The 20478-nt window shown below is 39.1% G+C and overlaps 1 protein-coding gene across 3 annotated transcripts in view; it reads left to right on the forward strand.

The window, feature by feature from the left end:
- The window catches only part of TBK1 (TANK binding kinase 1), a 41738-nt gene that overhangs the window by 13310 nt on the left and 7950 nt on the right, over positions 1–20478 (forward strand). For all 3 annotated transcript variants that reach the window (XM_070621945.1, XM_070621944.1, XM_070621943.1), the window contains exons 6-13: positions 4082–4242; positions 6914–7024; positions 10231–10410; positions 12370–12566; positions 13301–13359; positions 13772–13863; positions 15904–16005; positions 20083–20161. In XM_070621945.1, coding sequence (XP_070478046.1) covers positions 4082–4242; positions 6914–7024; positions 10231–10410; positions 12370–12566; positions 13301–13359; positions 13772–13863; positions 15904–16005; positions 20083–20161 — 981 coding nt within the window. The remainder of the gene's footprint in view (positions 1–4081; positions 4243–6913; positions 7025–10230; positions 10411–12369; positions 12567–13300; positions 13360–13771; positions 13864–15903; positions 16006–20082; positions 20162–20478) is intronic.

Below are 20478 nucleotides of genomic sequence, written 5' to 3' on the forward strand. Positions count from 1 at the left end.
GTCAACCAGATGCACGTGATTCCTGCGCTTATGGAGCCCACATTCCGGGGGGAAAATAGTTCATGAGGAAACTAGTAAATAATATGAGTTTAGGTAATTGGAGTGTCGGGAAGACAACAGCATGATGAGATAAAGCGTGACTAGCAGGGGAAACATAGCTAGGGAAAGCCTCCCTTCAATTCTCATGCGCTGACGCTTCAGTGATAAAAAGAAGCAAGCTGTGCACGGATTTGGGAGCAGAATAGCAACTGCAAAGGCCTCGGAACAAGAATGACCTTGAGTGTTGGACAAACAGAAAGGATGGCAGTCTGGTTGGAGTTTAGTGCGCTAAGGGGCAGGTGGTAGGAGTTGGGACTGGAGACGTGAGCAGGGGCCAGCCCGGCCACACAGGCTGTATGATCACCCCGTTTATAGGAAAGCTTTTGCAGTGTTCCCTTCAGTATCTGGAAATGAAATTCTTAGATAATATAACCAACCTGCATACCTAATTAAAAGAATAACATAGTATCTCAATAATAATATAAAGGAAAGTATTATAAGATCGTAGGTATTTAACATGTAAGAGTTTAGGAGCGACTTCACTGCTGCGCAGAGTAATGAGAGGCTCGCACCTACGGGTAATGTCACTTCCATCGCAAGCGCACTGATAACTGGTGTGTCCTGTTAGTGACTCACGTTCCACAAGTGGTGCTGGTGTCGCTGACGTGATTTTCCAAAGCAGTGAATAATTCCCGGTAAAGTTTCTAACTTAACAAAGTAGATTTACATATAGCTGCGTTCTTGTAGCTACAAAAATACTTTATGTTTATATGTATAAAAGAGATCGTTATAAACAGACTTCTCACCTGCACAGATATCTGGCAGGATATTCAGAAGTCATGAAAAGCTTATTTTGCAGAATTGTCCCCCATCTCTGGTCTCCGCCCACTAAATACCACTACCCACCCCCCCCCCCAGTGCCGTAATGACCAGCATACACAAACAGTGGCCCTGGACCAGCCTTCATAAGGTTGATCCCCCACTGCCAACTGATACTCCTCTTTCACACATCCTCCTGGCACCACAATTTAGCTTTTGCCTCTAGCAGGCTTTTAAAATGGAAAGAAGAAAGCATTAAGTAAATTAACCCCAAGTCCATGCTGTACTCTAGGCTGATATTTTGTGCTAATCTATTTCCTATTGCAGATTATGCCCAGCCCTGTTTTCAAATACAATGCACCAAAAGTTATGAAATGAGATAAATAATAGTCTGAAGTTTAGCAATCTAGAAATATTCCCGTATTTAAGTGAAAACTTTTCTCGTTTTGGAATTCCCAGGCCAGATGTTAAATCATATTTCCCTTGTGTGTTAAAGTCAAAAAAAAACTTCAGCGTCCTTCCTTCCACGATTTTTTTTCTTTTGAGGAAGATTACCCCTGAGCTAACTGCTGCCAAGCCTCCTCTTTTTTTTTTTTTTTTTTTTTTGCTGAGGAAGACTGGCCCTGAGCTAACATCCATGCCCATCTTCCTCTACTTTCTATGTGGGATGCCCACCACAGCATGGCTTGCCAAGCGGTGCCATGTCTACACCCGGGATCCAAACTGGTGGACCCTGGGCCACCAAAGCATAAGGTGCAAACTTAACTGCTGCACCACCCGGCCGGCCCCTCTTCCACCGTTTTTAATATCTTGCATCTCTTAATAATATAATCTGACAGGCAGGGATACGCACCACTGTACTAACGAGGACAGGCACTTATAGTCTGAGAACTTTCCTGTAGCTTAGTCTTTACGTGTCTGTTCCAGATGCAGAGGCTCAGACCCAATAATGCCAAGCCCTGCATGAGCACAGGTACACGTTCAGAAGAGAGTCAGTGGGCGCAGGTATGTCAAGCTACCATCAGTCAGTGACTCCCTAGGGAACGCCTTCCAGCTACACCAGTTAGGCAGTGTATTACTGCACCTTTTGAGGAGGTCCCCCCTCTGTCTCCTTCTAGAATCGCTGTGCTGCCTCTTCCCAGGTTGGTGGCCTCATATTCCGGAAGATGTCAGGCCTGTCCAGGTACTCTAGGCCTATTCACAGCACCATTTATACACTGAATACCAGCGGCCAGGTCAGAGGTCTGGCTGGAGCTGCTTTGGACAGTACTTCCTTTATGTGCTATGCCACAGAACCGGCAAAACCACTCAGACCCCAGCTGTCTGGTGGGCCTATGTTTGGACACTCACTTCAAATGCCCCATGCTTATCACCTCTTCTGATTTCCCATTAAAATGTATTTCCCCAACGAGTCCCACCCGCCCCCAAAAAATCCAGGAACGGTGACCCTTTGGGAGTCAGATTCATAGACTGCGTCATTTAGACGCACCCTCCCAGCAATGTTACCTGCGTTGGTTCCCAGGCCTTTGGGCCACAGCCAAATACCACAGTGTCCTAAGGCGTTGTTTTGGTTTGAGATCATTTGGGTGATGACTCTTCTTGGGTCCAGAGTACACTCTTGTAGCTTTATCTTCCAAGAATCTTAAAGTTCCAATGCATAACTTCCATAAAGGCAGGTGTCAGCAGGCTGAGCATTTGTGACCCCTGGTGGTTCTCTGCAGAGCTAGAGGTCGGCCAGAATCTCTGTCTGGGTCTGCTGGCTCCTCACCCATGTCCGACAGGAGCCATCTGTTCTCGCAGCTGTGGTATAGCGTCCTCTGTGCTTCAGGACTTGCGTTTATTATCCGACTAGCTGCTTACCGCGTCACTAGCTCCCAGGGAACCCAGTCAGGCTAATCCTCTGAATTAATTCTAGAAAATTTAATTTTCATCTCAGACTCCATATGACTTGCTCTGATGGGTTGCATGTGAGGGAGGAGGGAAAGGAATTAAGGCTGCTTGATAGGTTTTGGGTATGAGCAACTGGATAGATGATGGTACTCTTTACTTAGAGGATAAGATTAGAAAGAAACAGGTTTGAGTGGGAAGGCCAAGAGTTTGTTTTGGATATGTTAAGTTTGAACTACCTTTTAGACATTCAAGAAAACAGTAAGTCGACCAATGATTAGATAAAGATGTGGTATATATGTATAATGGAATACTACTCAGCCATAAAAAAGACAAAATCGTCCCATTCACAACCACAAGGATGGACCTTGAGGGGGTTATGTTAAATGAAATAAGCCAGACAGAGAAAGACAAACACCACATGATTTCACTTATTTGTGGAACATAAACAAAGTAACAGACAAAGAGAACAGTTTAGTGGTTACCGGGGGGAAGGAGAGTGAGGAGGTGGGCACAAGGGGTGAGGGGCGCATTTATATAGTGTCTGACAAATAATAATGTGTACAACTGAAATTTCACAATGTTACAAGCTATTATGACCACAATTTAAAAAATTAAAGAAAAGAAAACAGTAGGATTTATGGATCTGGAGCTCAGGGCAGGAGAGAGTTTCGGGAATTAAAGAACATGGATGATATTTAATGCCGTAGGCCTAAAGGGGAGGTGAGGAAATAGTGCAGTTCTGAGTACAGATGGCTATTTTGAGAAGTTTTGCTATGGTGGGAAGCAGAAAATTGAGTGATAGCTAGAAGGGGTTGTGGGGTCAGTTTAGGGCTTTCTAAAAATAGGGGAGAGTGAAGCATGTGTGTAAGTTAAAAGGAATGATCCAGTAGAGGGGGGAAATGATGCATAAAATAAAAGGCAGTTACAGGAATTGATTTCTGGGATTGGTGATAGATGTGATGGGCTCCACAGCACAGATGGGAAAGTCAGCCCTTGATAGGACTCGTACCCTTGTAACTGCAAAGCAGGCCTGGAGTCTGGACACAGGCTCGGGGAGATTGGTGTGTGGTAGAAGGTGTCAAAGGGGACCTAACCTCTGAGTCTTCTCTTTCCTCATTGAAGTGTGAAGTGAGGTGTGAGGTCATCAAAATCGAGGGTCAGAGGGGGTGGTGTTGGAGGTTTAGGAAAAGAGAAGATGTGAATAGTCTTTTCAGATTGGGAGAGTGAAATGATTAGGAAAATAGGATGGAATTTATAGGCATTCTTGAGTACCTATTTTTGTATACTGTATTACCATAGGATGCAAGTTAGTAGGTTTTCGTCTTTTTTTAAGCATCCTGATATGTATGAGCGAGCCGTGCTGCGGAAAGACCATCAGAAGAAGTATGGAGCCACGGTCGACCTTTGGAGCATCGGGGTAACGTTTTACCACGCAGCCACCGGGTCACTGCCGTTCAGACCGTTTGAAGGGCCACGCAGGAATAAGGAAGTGATGTAAGTGGTCTGTCCATCTCAAATTGGGAAAAGTTTTTAAAATATGTCTCCGTCTTATTTTGTTTCATTTTATGTTAGAGGTATACACTAATGAAAATTGATTTAGGCATCATTTCTGATATTTTAGGCTATTTGGTTTTTAATAAGGACGCAGCCTTATGGAAGTGTATAGGCATAATTTTTCGTATCGTGTTTAAATCTTACATACAAAGTATACATGGCATCCAGTCTTTGGTCCATCGTTAAAAATCTTCTGCTTTCTGGATTTTATTTCAGCATGCTGTTTGTTTGTTTCTCTTTGTGTACTTATCAGGTTTTTCCTTCCATATAACGTAAAAAATAGTACTTCTGTGGAGTCCTAGAACCATTACTGGATCTAAAAGAAATAGAATTCTTACCCTGAACTCATCTGATTTCTTTTGCCATTTCAAAAATAACATGTCGTGTAATATTAAATTTTTTCTAGTGTTGCTCTTTCGGTCCAAGGACGAGTGCATTTTACCAGTACGTTATACATTTATGTACTGCCCTACTTATGAGGAAGTAATTGCTGTGTATAAAATCACTATTGTAATCTAAATAATGGAGGGAAAGAGAGCTGGATTTCTGGATGTGAAATTTATTTTAAAATTCATCCATAGCATACATTGACCACACATCTTTTTATTTTAAAAGAAGTTGGTGACTGACCTTGCTTCCTGAGAAACAGCCAGCTACGTCCGCATGAAAGCACGGGGTTGTGCATCCTGTTTGGCTCAGGAGTGACTGGCGACAGGAACCGTTCTTTTAGATCTTAACATTTCTCTCAGACCTTTGTATATTTGACTCTGCCTTTTCTCAGCAAACATGACTTAATCATCACAACCCTGAAAATACAATCTTTAATCTCATCTCGGAAAATTGAGGGAGAAGCGTATTTTTCTTTTTGTTAGTTTGAGGAACTAAAACCAATTCAGCTGATAATATGACTTTTGCTAAAACCCAGGTACCTACATGTTTTCTTTCCAGCAAGGACAAATGCCTGTTTGTGGCAAGAAGACATCCGTTACTGTCCTGAGGATTTTTGTACAGCATCATCTTGAGCCTGCTTACGGCAGTGCCCTTTTTATAAAATTTCTTCACTAATGATGGCTGAGTCCATTTGTGTTTTTCTCATTAAACGTGAATTGTGCCTAACAGTTAGTCATGCCTTTATTGTCACAGACGTGTTTTAAAGCAATGTCAGCATTTCTTGCTGCCCTGAAGATGGATTAAATAAAAGTGTGATGCTCCCTAATAAGGAAAACGTATGACTCATAAGAACTAGGAATGCCTGATGATTTTGTCTGACCAGCAAATGGGAAGCTATACCATTAGAAGAATTTGTTTATTTGCACAGAAGTTCAGCTTCTTATGAATGCTGGTGCTAATGGGTGTTCAGAAGTGCTGTAAGAGTGATAACGACCGCTTTACTTGACTTTCGGCTGCGTTTGTTTCCTGTCACAGCAGTGTTGACCCCTTGCCGTCTCATTTACATGTCATGAGTGTGTTTATACAGGGATCTTATCAAAATTAGTTAAGTTTTTTTAAGAATATGTGAGCATTCCCTTAAGAAGTCTGCCCTTCATTCCATTCCCTCCTCTTTTCTTGTGTTAATCTCGCATGTCCCTACTTGGTCCTCCACAGTCTGATCCTTCTTACGTGAATACAGCTTACTTTTCACTTTAATTTTCTTCTTCCCTGAAAAATCTCTCAAGGCAGAAATCTGGCTGCCTCTGCTGAGGAGCAGCAAGTAGTCTAAATCAGTCGTACTGGTTTGTTCTACTTTGTTAAAGAAAAAATTGATTTGCTCAGGGCACATTTATGTAGACATTAAACAAACAAACAAAAATTATGCCGGAAATAATAGCTGTAGACTTAGGTAAGATTCTGCTGTGCTGTGTCCTGCGTTGTCATCCGTGGACAGTGTCCTTGGAGGCGTGAGGCTCTTCCTCCCCTGCTCTCGGGGTTGCTTTGGGACCGTGCGGAAGCTGAAAGCTGCCTTCGCTGACCTCCTCCGTCGTTGTTTTGCTTCCTTGACCATCTCTTTCTTCAATTCATATTTATTTCTACCACTTTTCATCAAGAATCAAATTAAATTGGGCTTTTAATTTTGGTATACACACCTATTCTTATATGTGTTTATGTTTTTTCAATACGCAAGGAATCTGTCTGACGTTGTGCTTTGTATAGTTTCATCTTTTTTCTAAAAGAGAACACTGTTGTTCATTTCCGCAGTGATTTCCTAGTCCTGTCGACTGTGCCTTTGGATACTATGAGTCAGAGCAATTAGATGCTTTATGTCATGGTCTGGAGATATTCTGTAACGTAACTTTTTTTGTGTTTCCTCGATTTGTTCAGATGGAAAAATTAGTATCTTTGTTGTGAACGTCATGATGCTGTTTTTTGGTACTCTGAGAGCCCAAATGAAAATTAATTGTGGCATATATAAAATAATCGTACAGCCACTATTCTGCTTCAGTCAGTCAGATTCAAAGTATTTTGCTTGCTTTGTGGATCCTGTGAACATCACTCACAAAGTTTCGTCTAGTAGATAATTGTAGGTGCAACCGAGGAGATACTTTTGCGAAGCCCATTGACAGGCTATGCAACCATGAACTGCTTAGTTCATTCGGCTTTTGTTCTTCCCAAGGTATAAAATACTTACTGGAAAGCCTTCTGGCGCAATATCTGGAGTACAGAAAGCAGAGAATGGCCCGATCGACTGGAGTGGGGACATGCCTGTGTCCTGCAGTCTTTCACGGTGAGTGTCGTGTGCCCACGTTCTCCTCACGTGCACTTTGGTGTTTGGCATCTTTGTTGGGTAAAGGCACACATACTTAAAGGCAGTCTGTTGTTTTGATTAGATGTTATGAAAGCGTGTGCTTGGATTTGTGAGTTTTGTCTTTGTGGCACGCAATATAAACATCCATCCTGGTCTGTCTTAGGACGTAGGACGTACATTTTTGAGATTGCAAATCACTGGTCTTGGGGTTCTGTCCAGTGTGAGGATCCAGCTTAGGACCTTGGTATCTTTTGTGCTGACCTCTGTATTGACAGACGCAAACAGTGGTATAGATAGGAGTGACTAGAGTTCTCAAACACAAACACTCAAGAAGTTTAATGTTATCCTCATGTTAAAAAAGTACTCATGGGCAGGCCCCAGTGGCCTAGTGGTTAAGTTCAGCGCCCTCCGCTTCGGCAGCCCAGGGTCACTTCCTGGGTGCAGACCTACACCACTCATCTGTCAGTGGCCATGCTATGATGGCAGCCCACATACAAAAAGAGGAAGATTGGCAGTGAATGTTAGTTCAGGGTGAATCTTCCTCAGCAAAAAAAAAAAAAGCATTCCTATTATTCCAAATGTGAGAAATCGTTTTCTACTACTTTCTCCAGCATTTCAAATGCTCCTATAGGTCTTATTTAATTTAGCAGCCAGAACTCAAAAGAATTATGTTGTCAGGTATGAATCCTGTTATCACAAAGAAAGATTTAAGGTAAAAGAAATTAAAAGTAGAGGGTATATTATTTTACTCTGGAAATCAAGCCAAGGCACTCATCAATATGTAGAATTTAGTATTTTAAATATTAACTATTTAGCAACTTATTTATTTGAATAAATTATATATATATGTATCACAAGCTAATAAAATATCACCTATCTTCTTCTTCTTTTTTCTGCTGAGGAAGATTTGCCCTGAGCTAACATCTGTTGCCAATCTTCTTCTTTTTGCTTGAGGAAGATTCACCCTGCTCTAACATCTGTGCCAGTCTTCCTCTATTTTGTATGTGGGTCGCCACCAGAACATGGCTGACAAGTAGTGTAAGTCCATGCTTGGGAACCAAACCCAGGCCACTGAAGCAGAATGTGCTGAACTTAACCACTAGGCCAGGGGGCCAGCCCCCTCACCTATCGTTTTATGTATTGATTCCTGTGAAAACACATTGAAACCAAGAGTTCCACTGCTAAAATTATTTTTTAAAACGAGTGTCCTGACAGATTCATTTTTGGATTGTTTAAAAACATTCTTCAAAATAAAATTGTTTCATGCAGCGAGAATTACCAAGAGAAGTTAATTTTATTGAAGAGCAGAGATTTGATATTATAATAGTGATTTGTATTAAATTTTGACTTAGAAAATACTCATTTTGGGGCTCTCGGGCAAAACTGATAAAATATAAAGGGATCAGGAAATGAACACTTGCTGTTTAATAATTATGTTGCTGAAACTCAGATTCAGTGCTTTGACCTCTGAACTACAGGTTGTCCATTTCAGGAGGGGGAGAGGCTGTAGATTTTCCATCTAATCAGTTGTTAGCACACCAAATTATAAATTCTTTGATAAAAACTGCTTAGGTACCACAAAGTAGATTATTATATGATCTTGTTTTTCTTAAATAGTAAGGACTTTAAGTGCTACAAATGAGCAGTGAAAACAGGTACCAAAAATGGAACAACTGCCAAAAAAGAGAACTGTCCTCTTTCTTATATGTACCAGTCAAGACTGGATTGCAAGTGAGAAGAGCCCCACTCAGCCAGTTGGAGTGGAAATGAAGTGGATTGACTGTGTAATGAGAAGTTCTCGTGTGTGTGTGGCTCAGAGTCCAGCCGACTCCTTGGACTCAGACCGTGTCATCCAGACGTGGCTGCTTCGCGTCGTCCGGGCCTGCTTTCTCTGACTTCTCTCCACTCGCAGGCAGGCTCTTTCCTGGCAGCCTCGGGATGGCCCCTGGCATTCCCAGACTCACGTCCCCACAGCTGTGAAAGCTCAGTGGGAAGAAAGACTTTCTTTCCCGATAGTTTTAGCAGAGGTTTCTGGATTGATTCTCATTTAACTAACTTTATGCTGCCCCCTGGCACCTGTGACTACCCGTGATAACCAGACCTGGTTGTCGCGCCCCTCTGCACACAGAGATCGGGTTTAGAGAGCGGAGAGTGTGGATTCTTTTACAAAAGGAGGGGGAGTAGATACCTGTTAGCAAAGATTTAAAATGTCCTCTACATACTTTTTTTTTCCCTTGAGGAAGATTAGCCCTGAGCTAACATCTGCTGGCAGTCCTCCTCTTTTTGCTGAAGACTGGCCCTGAGCTAACATCCGTGCCCCTCTTCCTCTACTTTCTATGTGGGACACCTACCACAGCATGGCTTGCCAGGCGGTGCCATGTCCGCACCCAGGATCTAAACCGGCGAACCCTGGGCCACCAAAGCGGAACGTGTGCATTTAACCGCTGCGCCACCGGGCTGGCCCTGAAAAAATGTCCTCTACATATTTTAAAAACTGTTGACAGACAAGTAATTATTCCAGTGTCTCTCACATAGTCAAGAATATATTTTTAAGACTATTTGAAATTTCGTAATTGAGAGCCTGTTTGGGGATATTTTATAATTTGGTGAAAGCATGAGAGAATGAAGGTGCTTCCGTTCATCTTTTAAAAAATATTTAAGCTTATTAGTCAAAGATTATTCCTGGTTGAATGGGCACTAATTGATTGCTAGATGATTATGATAATTTTACTTCCTAAATAAGTATACTACAAAAGGCATATAAATTCAACGTAAAAAGTTATGTCTCTTGAGTGCCATATGAAAAGGACATTAAAGACCCTGAAACTGAACCATTGTCTCAGCCTCGTGGCCTCCTGGTTCAAATCGGCAGGTCTGCCCCCATCGCCACGTGTACACAGTGTTAGAATGTGTTTGGAAAAGTAAGAAAACTTGGGAAGGAGAGCATCAAAATAATCAGTAAAAGCTAACATAAAAATCCCATAACCCCTGATTCCTTGACAAGTAATAAATACTAAGCCAAGACTACCTGGCTTTCTGAAAAGTTGGCAGATTTTTAAAAATTTTAAATTAATCTAATAATATTAATAGCCATTCATTGGATTTTGTGATGGATATTATGATTTTGTATCTAGACAAAACATAACACGTTCGGTCTTTAAGTAACTTTTTTCGTACTATTTTAGGGGTCTTCAGGTTCTGCTCACCCCTGTTCTGGCAAACATCCTCGAGGCAGACCAGGAGAAGTGTTGGGGTTTTGACCAGTTTTTTGCAGAAACTAGTGATATTCTTCACCGAATGATAATTCATGTTTTTTCACTACAACAAATGACAGCTCATAAGATTTATATTCATAGCTATAATACGTAAGTACTGATTTACATTTTCTTTCTGTGTCATGATATTGTGTTATGTAATAATTACCTTTGTAAATTAGGAGAGGAAATAGAAAAGATGCCTCAGCTTCATCAAAGGCACCCACTTCCCACTTAGAAAATTATGTTTGAGTTCTCAGTAAATTCTTTTTCACTTTTCTTTGGAGTAAAAAGATTAGTTTTCTAATTTTCTAAAATATACAAGTAAATTAGCTTGTTTTTAAACTGCCGGTTTTACAAGACTATTTTCATTTCTATGCCTTCTCTCAAATTACATCGTTACATACCACAGATAGCATCTACTAATAAATGGGCCAAGTTTCGTAGAGTCCTACCCTGTCATTTAAAAAAAGCGTAAGTCTTCAATATAGGTTCATATAGTTATTATTTGCACATGTGGCATAAAGCCTTTATTGGGTGCTGGAGAGATAATCATTTGTATTATCTAAGCAAAAACACGTTATGCTCATGTGAAAAAAAGTCTCCCCATGTGATAGAGCTGCATGGAACTAACTGCACACAGGCTCGCATGTAAAGCCAGGCAGATCTGAAGAAGAGGGATGGGTTGTGTCAGTGTCAGTGTCCTGGTTGTGACGTCGTGCTGTATTTGTGCACACTCTTTCCCTTGGGGACACTGGGGGAATAGTATGTAGCATCTCTGTTATTCCTTACAACTGCATGCACATCCACAATGATCTCTAAATAAAATGCTTTTTAAAATGAAGGGGAAAAAGTTACATCTGTTAATCTATTCTATATGCCTTGGTTTCTGTTTTGACAAGATTTAAATACCAGCTTTGATGCCTCATAAAACTCAAAAAGAGACTTTTGGTAATTTTTTAAGGAATAAAATTAATTAAACAAAATAATATTTTAGATAATTAATATCTAATATATATGTCAAGTATAAGCTTTAAATATAATGAATAAAATATTAATATAACATTAGATTAAAATATATCATTTGTCTTTATTTTGATGCTTAATAGCCTGAATAAATGTGGGTCAGAGTTAGGTGTCGGCCACTCTCACTTTGAAAGTGTACTTGAATGTCAAAAGCCCCCCCAAGCCTGGGCCAGATCCCGGCAGGGGCCTGTGGCAGAGACGGTCACAACATTGCTGCTGAAAGCGTTCTTTGCTTTCCTGGATCTATTTAAGGAGATTCTACCTTTTTCCTCAAACCATCATTTTGAAAATACCTGCTTTTATTTAATTAATTGAACAAACATTATATAGTTATGTTGCGAGTACTGTTCTCAGTTCTTTACCTGTTGAAGTCATTTAATCCTCACAACAGTTCTGTGAGGTGGGGACTGTGGTTCCCATCCTACAGGTGAGGGGACTTAGCACTGAGGAGTTAAGGACTGAAGGTGAGTCCAGCAAGTACGTGCAAGAACTGGAGTTTGAACCCCGAGAGTCTGAGTCCAGCGTCAGTGCTCTTAAGCTCTTGCGATGTCGGCTCTCCGTTATTAAATAGTAAGACTCCTGCACTGCACGTACCCGGTGTAGGTATCCAGACACAGAAAGATTTCAGAGTGGATTAGTGTGGAATCTCAGTTTACTGGACTGCAGGACCCACAGCAGCGTGCTGTGGACTGATCACGATCTCGAGTATCGTTAGCAATGGGTGTTACTGGGGCCGGCCCCGTGGCCGAGTGGTTAAGTTTGAGCGCTCCTCTTGGGCAGCCCAGGGTTTCGCCGGTTCGAATCCTGCACGCGGACATGCCACCGCTCATCAGGCCATGCTGAGGCAGCATCCCGCATGCCACAACTGGAAGGACCCACAACTAAAAATACACAACTATGTACGGGGGGCTTTGGGGAGAAAAAGGAAAAATTAAATCTTTAAAAAAAAAAAAGAAATGGATGTTATTGCAGTCATCGTTAAAAAAAAGATTTTACCTCTCGTCTTGTCCCAGTTATGTTGTCCTTTGGATTTTCCTCACGCAGTGCTGCTGTATTTCATGAACTGGTGTATAAACAAACCAAAATTATTTCTTCAAATCAAGAACTTATCTATGAAGGACGACGCTTAGTTCTAGAACCTGGAAGACTGGCACAGCATTTGCCCAAAACGACTGAGGACAATCCCATCTTCGTAGTAAGCCAAGAGCCTCTGAGTGCTGTGGGACTGATATATGAAAAAAGTAAGTGGGGATTTTTCCTCTTGTTCTTACCAGCCACTAAAACAAACAGACCAACCTGTAAAAATCACGTCATCTTCATAAAGTTCATTAATGATGGCATTAATGTGGAGCTTTCATAAACGTTAAAAGTTGGTAAATGAGTTGGATGAAACCAGTAGTAAAATTGGTAAGCCTGTAGGCAACACAGTGTGACCTTAAATATTTTGTTTATAAAATGGTAAAGGTTTGTCACCTGTGTTTTACTGTCGCTCTCTGCTTTTAGCATTTTACTGACACTCAACCTTTTGTATCGTGAATTTCAGCAAACGTTTATTGTGTCCAGTGTGACTAGGACACTGCCAGGCTTTGGAGTCTGAGAAAAGTTAGATCTACAGTTTGGAATCTTTTAAATTGTTAATCCTAGTGGTGAAAAAAATAAATTACCCAGACTTTTACGTTTCTATTTGGATCTTTGGGATTTGATTTGGATTTAAACAGAAGCATTGAGCTTGTTGTATTGGAATATATTTAAGGAAAAGAATGAAACTCCTTAGAAATGTCGCGGGTAATTTGTTACGCAACAAGCACTGCTGTTTCAAGTGGTTTTTTTAACCAGGTAAAGAACATTAAAGAGTTTTGCCACTAATGTTTAATTTAGAGGTTAATGTTTAACTTAGAGGTTGCTATGTAAAGGATAAAATAATTTATTCAAAATGCTTTATTGCTGATTTTAATGATTTTCCTTCGTATTTCAGTTTCCCTCCCTAAAGTGCATCCCCGTTATGATTTAGATGGGGATGCCAGCATGGCGAAGGTTAGTGTCGAATTAAATTACTATGTAAACTTCTGAATTAAAATTCTCCTATCAACAGTGGAGGCAATAAAATGTATTGTGTCTTTACAGACGCCGATATGACTCAGGAAATTCTTCATTCGGATTGTTAGCCATTGCAAATTATTTTGTGTTCTCTCTGGTTTACTTTATATTGTGTTTTGGACTCATAAGAAAATTTTCTCCATTGAGACAGTGCATGTTTAACATTATCATGTTAAGGATGAAATATTTAGTACAGTTGTATCTGTCCTTAGCTTTTAGAAATTGGCAGTGTATTGTGTTTTAATTAACCTGATAAAAACACATAAGCTTGAAAATTTTTATGTAAAAGTTTTTCTTACCATGTACCACAGTTAGCACCAAATATTGACATTTTGTATTTCTTCCCTAGGCAATAACAGGAGTTGTGTGTTATGCCTGTAGAGTTACCAGTACGTTGCTGCTTTATCAAGAATTAATGCGAAAGGGGATACGATGGTTGATGTAAGTGGTAGAGTGAAATTTGAAAATTGATCTTCATGTAGACTTCGCTAAATAACTGGTGCCCACCCCATCACTGATACTTCACCCCTTCAGGCTAGTTGGGGTCAGGTACTGGGTTTTTATTATAATACTTTTGTTTCACATTTAGTTTACAAAAGGTTTAGCAGCTCTTTTTTTTTTTTTTCCATTGGATTCCTACAAAAACCTTATGAGGCATAGGACAAGGAGTATCTGAATTTTAACACTTACACCATACTGGACAAGATGATAGCAGCTGAATCCCTTTCCCAGGACCTGACTTGGCTGTCATGGCCCCGTCTCCAAGGGCTTTGGCGTCGTTAGGATCCAGCACAACCTCTTCCTCTTTCTAGGGTTTATGTCCTCAGAACTTCCTCCCTTTCTTACCTTTTATCCCAAATTAAGTATACTCTCAACTTTTTTTAACAACATTATTGAGATATAATTCACATGCTATATAATTCACTCATTTTTAAAGTGTATAATTCAGTGATTTTAGTACATTCACAGAGTTGTGCAACCATCACCACTAATTTTAGAATATTTTTATCACCCCAAAAAGAAACCCTGCACCCATTAGCAGTCACTCCCTATTTGCCCCATAGGCTCCTACCCCGAGGCAACCGCTCATATACTTTGTCTCTATGGATTTGCCTGTTTTAGACGTTTTGTATAAGTGAAATCATACAGTCTGAGTACACACTCACCTTGACAAGCAATTTAAAAGCTAACTTTTTTTTTCTAAATCACTTAATATAGTTTTTCTAGGTCAGAATATTGATCATCTAGTTAAGTATTCTCTCCCTGAAAGTGACCCTAAGAAATGTTTTGTGATGAATATGGTTTGACCTTTTTTCCCTTTCATGATTTGTAGCTGTCATCTCTCCATCTGAGAGGTGGACAGTAAGCGGCCTCTTTTGGGAATCATGCCTCTAGTTCTGTATAGCCGCACGTGCAGCTTTTCAATTTGTACAAACAGTCATGGCCTCGTGTCCTCGGGGCTCATGCTGTGCTTGTGACAGTTGGTGTATACCCACCTCACACCTGTCCTTCCCTTCTCACAAAGACACGTGTGAAGGAGCATTTCATCCCTCTTGTTCTGCCGCTGCTTCTGAGAATAAATGAGAATAAGGCTCTATTTTTTTCCCTGTCACCTTTGTTTTAAACCTTTAAATTTATGCTTATAATATTTTTTTATATGTCACATACCCAGTTTGTAAGCCTATGCTTTTTCTATTAAGGAGCCTGTTTGTTTTTACTAAATAGTCTCTGGAAAAATCTAAGTGTTGACTCCATTTATTTTCATAGCGTTGTTACTAACAGGTCTCGTTTTCTCTTGCTGTTGTCATCTACCCCAGTCACCGCTCCGGGAAGCTTTTATTCCTTTACTTATTAGCTTTTAGATTAATAACTCATGAGAAAATAGTTAATGTAGACCACTGTTGGCAAACTTTTTTTCTCAGTTAGCAAATATTTTAGACTTTGTGGGCCACATAAAGTTTTTTCTTTGTTTTTATTTTATTTTTACAACCTTTAAAAATGTAAATAGGATTCTTAGCAAAAACAAGCATCTAACCTTAGTTTGTTGACCCTTGTTGTAAACCAAAAGCCCTTCAATCGTATTATTTAGTATGCCATCCTGGATCTTGAGAGACCATATTGGCTTATTTAAAGTATAAATTGGACAGCAGTCTACTGTGAGTAGTAAACGTTAATTCTGGTATGTAAAATGTAATGCTGTTCATCTTATTTGTGTGATTATAGATTAGTTTTTATTCCTTAATATAATTTTAATGCCCAGGATTTCTAAACTGTAGACCTAATAAGTAGTGATGGTTTGTGCCCTAGATGTGTGTAAGAGTCACAGAGATGCTTTTAGTAATAAAGGGTGAACTGGCTTCATACTCCATCAAGACTGTTAAGACATTTGTCTGCACAGTAGTTCAGCAGTGTAATTAGTGATAGACAAGAGAAAACAAATAATTCATAAGGTAAACTAATGAGAGTATTATTATTTTTTAGAGAATTAGTTAAAGATGATTATAATGAAACTGTTCACAAAAAGACAGAAGTTGTGATCACATTGGATTTCTGCATCAGAAACATTGAAAAAACTATGAAAGTGTGAGTAGATTACTTCCTTACTAGTAGTGGTTAAAATGTTAAATATTATTCCATTTCTGCTTAATTTGTTTAGTTATCCCTGGCATGATGTGGCATGCTGTGCAAGTGTTTGTATTAAGGCACAACCTTAGATTAAGTTACGCCCTCACGAAGGCAGAAATACTCAGTCATCTCAGTAGGAAAGGAACAGCATCTCTTTGGTGGCATTTTCTCCTTCCCTTTGCAAAGGAAAAGGTAATCTGAGATGGAAACGTGTCATTTTTTAACTTGCAAAGTAGACTCTGAATAGGAAAATATAAAACCTATAATCAACAAATGAAGTAGGAAGAGGTATTCTAAACTGTGCTCTGGTAGTATTTTTAGAATTTTGGGATCACTTTTACTGATTAATCTTATCTCTGATAATGTCTTTTGAAACAGAATGATATTTTAAACTGCCCTCTTCCTAGGCTATACTGTGGGTACTGCCGAGGAAATAGAATAACTGAAAGCACTACTTACTGTCGACCTTCGTTAATTCTGAAATGTAGTGTTCTGACTAGATTATTATCCTGTCTAGTATTATCCTGTCATTGACTATTTGAAATTAAGTTGTCTTTTATATTTTATCTCCTTTTTTTCTTTTTATTGAGGTAACGGTTTATAATATTGTATAAATTTCAGATCTACATTATTATATTTCGATTTCTGTGTACATTACATCATGTTCACCACCCAAAGACTAATTTCCATTCATCACCGTATACATGAGCCTAATCACCCCTTTCGCCCTCCTCCCTTCTTCCTCTCTGGTAACCTCCAGTTCAATCTCTGTCTCTCTGTGTTCGTTTGTTGTTGTTTTTGTCTTCTGTTTATGAGTGAGATCATATGGTATTTGACTTTCTCCCTCTGATTTATTTCACTTTGCATAATACCCTCAAGGTCCATCCATGTTGTCGCAAATGGCCAGATTTCATCATTTCTTATGGCTGAGTAGGATTCTGTGTACATATACCACATCTCCTTTATCCATTCGTCCCTTGTTAAGCACCTACGTTGCTTCTGAATCTTGGCTCTTGTGAATAATGCTCAGTGAACACAGAGGTGCAAGTATCTTTACACGTTTGTCTTTTCATGTTCTTTGGATGGATACTCAGCAGTGGAATAGCTGGATTGTATGGTAGTTCTATTCTTAATCTTTTGAGGAATCTCCATACTGTTTCCCATAGTGGCTGCACCAGTTTGCACTCCCACCGGCAGTGTATGGGAGTCCCCTTTTCTCCACATCCTCTCCAACACTTATTTCTCGTCTTAATTATTATAGCCATTCTGATGGGCATGAGGTGATATCTCATTGTACTTTCGATTTGCATTTCGCTAATAATTAGTGATGTTGAATATCTTTTCATGTCCTGTTGGCCATCTGTATATCTTTGGAAAAATGTCTGTTCAGATCTTTTGCCCATTTTTTAATTGGGTGGTTTTTTTGTTGTTGTTGAGATATATGAGTTCTTTATATATTTTGGAGATTAACCCCTTGTCAGAAGTATGGTTTGCGAATGTCTTCTCCCAGTTGTTAGGTTGTCTTTTCGTTTTGTTGATGGTTTCCTTTGCTGTGCAGAAGCCTTTTAGTTTGATGTAGTCCCATTTGTTCATTTTTTCTGTTGTTTCCCTTGCCTGGTTGGACATGGGACTTGAAAATATGCTGCTAAAACCAATGTCAAAGAGCGTACTGCCTATCTATGTTTTCTTCTAGAAGTTTTGTGGTTTCAGATCTTACATGCAGGTCTTTAATCCATTTTGAGTTAATTTTTGTGTATAGTGTAATATAATGGTCTACTTTCATTCTTTTGCATGTGGCTCTCCAGTTTTCCCAGCACCATTTGTTGAAGAGACTTTCCTTCTCCATTGTATGTTCTTGGCTCCCTTGTCAAAAATTATCTATCCATAAACGTGTGGGTTTATTTCTGGACTCTTGATTCTGTTCCATTGGTTGCTGTAAGTTTGTAGTATATTTTGAAATCAGGGAGTCTGATGCCTCCAGTTTTGTTCTTTTTTCTCAGAATTCCTTTGGCTCTTTGGGGTCTTTTGTTATTCCTTGTAAATTTTAGGGTTCTTTGTTCTGTTTCTGTGAAAAATGTCATTGGTACTTTGTTAGGGATTGCATTGAATCTGTAGATTGCTTTAGGAAGTGTGGACATTTTAACTATGTTAATTCTTCCAATCCAAGAGCATGGAATATCTTTCCATTTCTTTGTGTCTTCCTCAATTTCTTTCAGCACTGTTTTATCGTTGTTTTCATTATACAGGTCTTTCACCTCTTTGGTTAAACTTATTCCTAGGTTTTTTATTCTTTTTGTTGCGATTGTAAATGGGATTGTATTCTTAACTTCTCTTTCTGCTGCTTCGTTGTTATTATATGGAAATGCAACTGATTTTTGTGTGGTGATTTGTATCTTGCCACTTTACCATATTCGTTATTATTTCTAGAAGGTTTTTGGTGGATTCTTTAGGGTTTTCTATATATAAAATCATGTCATCTGCAAATAGTGACAGTTTCACTATTTCCTTTCCACTTTGGATCCCTTTTCTTTCTTTTTCTTGCCTGATTGCTCTGGCTAGGACTTCCAATACTATGTTAAATAAGAGTGGTGAAAGTGGGCATCCTTGTCTGCTTCCTGTTCTCAGAGGGATAGCTTTCAGTTTTTCTCCATTGAGTATGATATTAGCTGTGGCTTGTCATATATGGCCTTTATTATGTTGAGGTATTTTCCTTCTATACCCATTTTATTCAGGGTTTTTCTCATAAATGGATGCTGTATCTTGTCAAGTGCTTTCTCTGCATCTATTGAGATGATCATGTGGTTTTTATTCTTCATTTTGTTAATGTGCTGTGTCACATTGATTGATTTGCAGATGTTGAACCATCCCTGCATGCCTGTAAAAATCCCACTTGATTATGATGTATGATCTTTTTAGTGTATTGTTGTATTTGATTTGCTGGTATTTTGTTGAGGATTTTTGCATCAATGTTCATCAGTGATGTTGGCCTCTAATTTTCTTTTTTTGTGTTGTCTTTGTCTGGTTTTGGTATTAGGGTAAAATGTTGGTTTCATAGAATGAGTTAGGAAACTTCGCCACTTCAATTTTTCAGAAGAGTTTGAGAAGGATAGGTATTAAGGCTTCTTTGAATTTTTGGTAGAATTCATCAGGGAAGCCATCTGGTCCTGGACTTTTATTTTTGGGAGGTTTTTGATTACTGTTTTGATCTCCTTCCTGGTGACTGGTCTGTTCAAATTCTTTATTTCTTCTTGATTCAGTTTGCAAAGGTGTATGATTCTAAGAATTTATCCATTTCTTCTACATTATCGAGTTTGTTGGCATATAGCTTTTCATAGAATTCTCTTATAATCTTTTGTATTTCTGAGGTGTCCATTGTAATTTCTCCTCTTTCATTTCTGATTTTATTTGAGCCATCTCTCTTTTTTTCTTTGTGAGTCTAGCTAATGGTTTGTCAGTCTTCTTTATCTTTTCAAAGAACCAGCTCTTCATTTCAATGACTTTCTTCTATTGTTTTTTTTTTTTTTTAGTCTTTATTTCCTTTATTTCTGCTCTGATTTTTATTATTTCCTTCCTTCTGCTGATTCTGGGCTTTGTTTGTTCTTCTTTTTCCAGTTCCTTTAGGTGCACTGTTAGATAGTTTATTTGGGATTTTTCTTGTTTGTTGAGGTAGGCCTGTATTGCTATAAACTTCCCTCTTAGAACTGCTTTTGCTGTATCCCATAAATTTTGGCATGTCATATTTTCATTTTCATTTGTCTCCAGGTTTTTTTGATTTGTCCTTTGATTTCTTCATTGACCCAATAGTTGTTATATTTTATCTCTTAATGTGCCAATTTATGAGTAGGGGTATCTAAAGTTCCTTTTTTAGGAAGACATCAAGTTTTCTTGGAATCTGTTGCTTATAGGCTTTGTATCCAATATATTATTCTTAAATGGTTATGATAATAAAAACTCAAATATAATTTATAAAACATCCTCTAAAATCTGTGTATTCACTATGCTCATTTAATTTTTTTGTACTTGTTTTTCATACAGATATGAAAAGTTGATAAAAATCAACCTAGAAGCAGCAGAGTTAGGTGAAATTTCAGACATACACACCAAATTGTTGAGAGTAAGTATTTACAAAATTTTGACAATCATAGGCTTATAATCTGTTCCTTTGCCAGCAAGATTAAGTGTAAACTTTCCTGTAGAGATGATGTATCTAACAATCTCCAGAGAAAGAGTAGCCTTTTTCCCATCTTTAGGAACTATTTACAGTATTTAAATACCCTCACTGCCGTGGAATTTTTCATGGCGTTTCCCAATGCCTGCTTTGCTCTAAGCCATTTTCTCTCTCCTTTCTATGCTGCCTCTCTCTCCCTGTCTCTCTTTAAAACCTGTGATGCTCTTGTGTTGCTGCTGTGGCAGTTAAAGCAAGTTCATAAA

Source organism: Equus przewalskii, chromosome 5, assembly GCF_037783145.1.
Source record: "Equus przewalskii isolate Varuska chromosome 5, EquPr2, whole genome shotgun sequence".
NCBI lineage: Eukaryota > Metazoa > Chordata > Mammalia > Perissodactyla > Equidae > Equus > Equus przewalskii.